Source organism: Sinocyclocheilus grahami, unplaced genomic scaffold (genome assembly GCF_001515645.1).
Source record: "Sinocyclocheilus grahami isolate Dianchi unplaced genomic scaffold, SAMN03320097.WGS_v1.1 scaffold5538.1, whole genome shotgun sequence".
NCBI lineage: Eukaryota > Metazoa > Chordata > Actinopteri > Cypriniformes > Cyprinidae > Sinocyclocheilus > Sinocyclocheilus grahami.
Window position 1 is genome coordinate 30,222 of NW_015510201.1, and position 1,576 is coordinate 31,797.

General features: G+C 35.9%; 1 protein-coding gene across 1 annotated transcript in view; it reads right to left on the reverse strand.

Annotated features, from left to right (window-relative positions):
- Positions 1-1,213, reverse strand: part of LOC107577248 (rho-related GTP-binding protein RhoF-like) — a 4,647-nt gene extending 3,434 nt beyond the window's left edge. The window contains exons 1-2 of the mRNA XM_016263345.1: positions 508-1,213; positions 57-144 (exon numbers count right to left, since the gene is read on the reverse strand). Coding sequence (XP_016118831.1) covers positions 57-144; positions 508-636 — 217 coding nt within the window. The 5' untranslated portion in view covers positions 637-1,213. The remainder of the gene's footprint in view (positions 1-56; positions 145-507) is intronic.
- Positions 1,214-1,576: the final 363 nt, after the last annotated feature.

The window sequence follows — 1,576 nt, forward strand, 5'->3', positions numbered from 1 at the left end:
TGAAGAGAATGGGGCGTTTGGAATCTGAGGTGTGTCTGGCGTCTGTAGACACTTACCTGCCGTATCGTACAGATTCAGCTGAATGTCTTTCCCTCCATAGGATACAGTGGTGACATATTTGTCGAACACAGACGGAGCATATTTCTGTTGAACATCAATATAAAAGTAGACAAATACAGGCTTATAATTGATAACAGTGCATAAAAAGTTCATGTTTCTTCTATGCAAGACACATTTGAAGTACATTTAAGGCGTAGGCAGAAACCAAAATTGCTGTCTGGAAGTGGAAAAACTTGCTGGGGATGTTGTGCAAATTGACTGTTATATATTTCGCAATGGTTCTTTCTCTTGAAAATGGTTATTTCTGTTAACTGTCTTCACAACTGAAGAAAATCTGGTTTACTCACACACACAAAAAAGTTGAAAACTGTCAAGTCAAGCACATGAATTTGTACTTTGCCAACATAAAATGGTCATTTTGAGCTTAATCATCATCTAAAAGCTTACCTCTGGGAAATCTCCTTTGGCGTACACCATAAGCAGAGATGTTTTGCCACAACCCCCGTCTCCGACGATCACAATTTTGAGAGAATCAGTTTGAGTGCCATTGCCGGCTACAGTGCCGGTCTGTGTCATGTCCACACCGGCCGAGTCAGTTCCTCCAACAGGTGCCCAAGTGCACAGAAGTGTCAGTTGAATTCATTGGTGAGTATAACGTGAGACTAACACTCTGCCAGGTATGCATGTTGCTATCCGGTCTCAACTTCCTCCTCCTCTCGCCTGTTTTCTTTTCAAACCATGTGACTGTGTTTTCAAGAACCCCAGCAGATCAGAGCGTGCGACTGTAATTGAGGCTGTTATACATGTGTGCCTGTATACACATGGTCTGCACCATCACTAGGCGGGGTACATGAAGTCACTCCCTCCAGCCGGTCAGGAGAGTTTACTTCCTAAATACATGTTCATTGAGACGGTCCTTTGAAAATCTTCTCACATTTCTCACATTCTCCCGTCTACAGAGGGTGGAGCGGGACAGGATGTTGCTCTGAATGGTGTGCTTAGGATGATATACAAAAAACATCAATGCAGTGATTATATTAGTGAATTATATAAGAGTGTGACTTTGTTACTAATAACAATTACATAACTAAAAGTGTTATTATTTGTATTACTAAGAAATTTACCCACCTTTTACGAGTGTTATTTTAGTATCATTCAGAATAATTTTCTTAGTTGTTATTTTTGTATTTCCTGTTTTAATTACAATTTTATGTTTTTAATTATCTTTTGTGTTTTTGTTATTATTATTATTTTAATATTGCTATATATCATCATTTGCTAAACCAAATGAAAATGCTAGCTGAAATAAAATAAGCTTAATGTTTTACTTTATTTTATTTTAGTTAACATTTATTAAATTTCAGGTAACAATGTTCTTTATAGTTTTAGTTGTTTAGGTGTTAATAAATCTGCCCATTACAACAACTAAATAAAAATAAATAAATAAATGTATAAACATTAATTCGTGTACATATTTTACTATTTAATTTCACTTTTTAAAAATTATTTGCTTGTA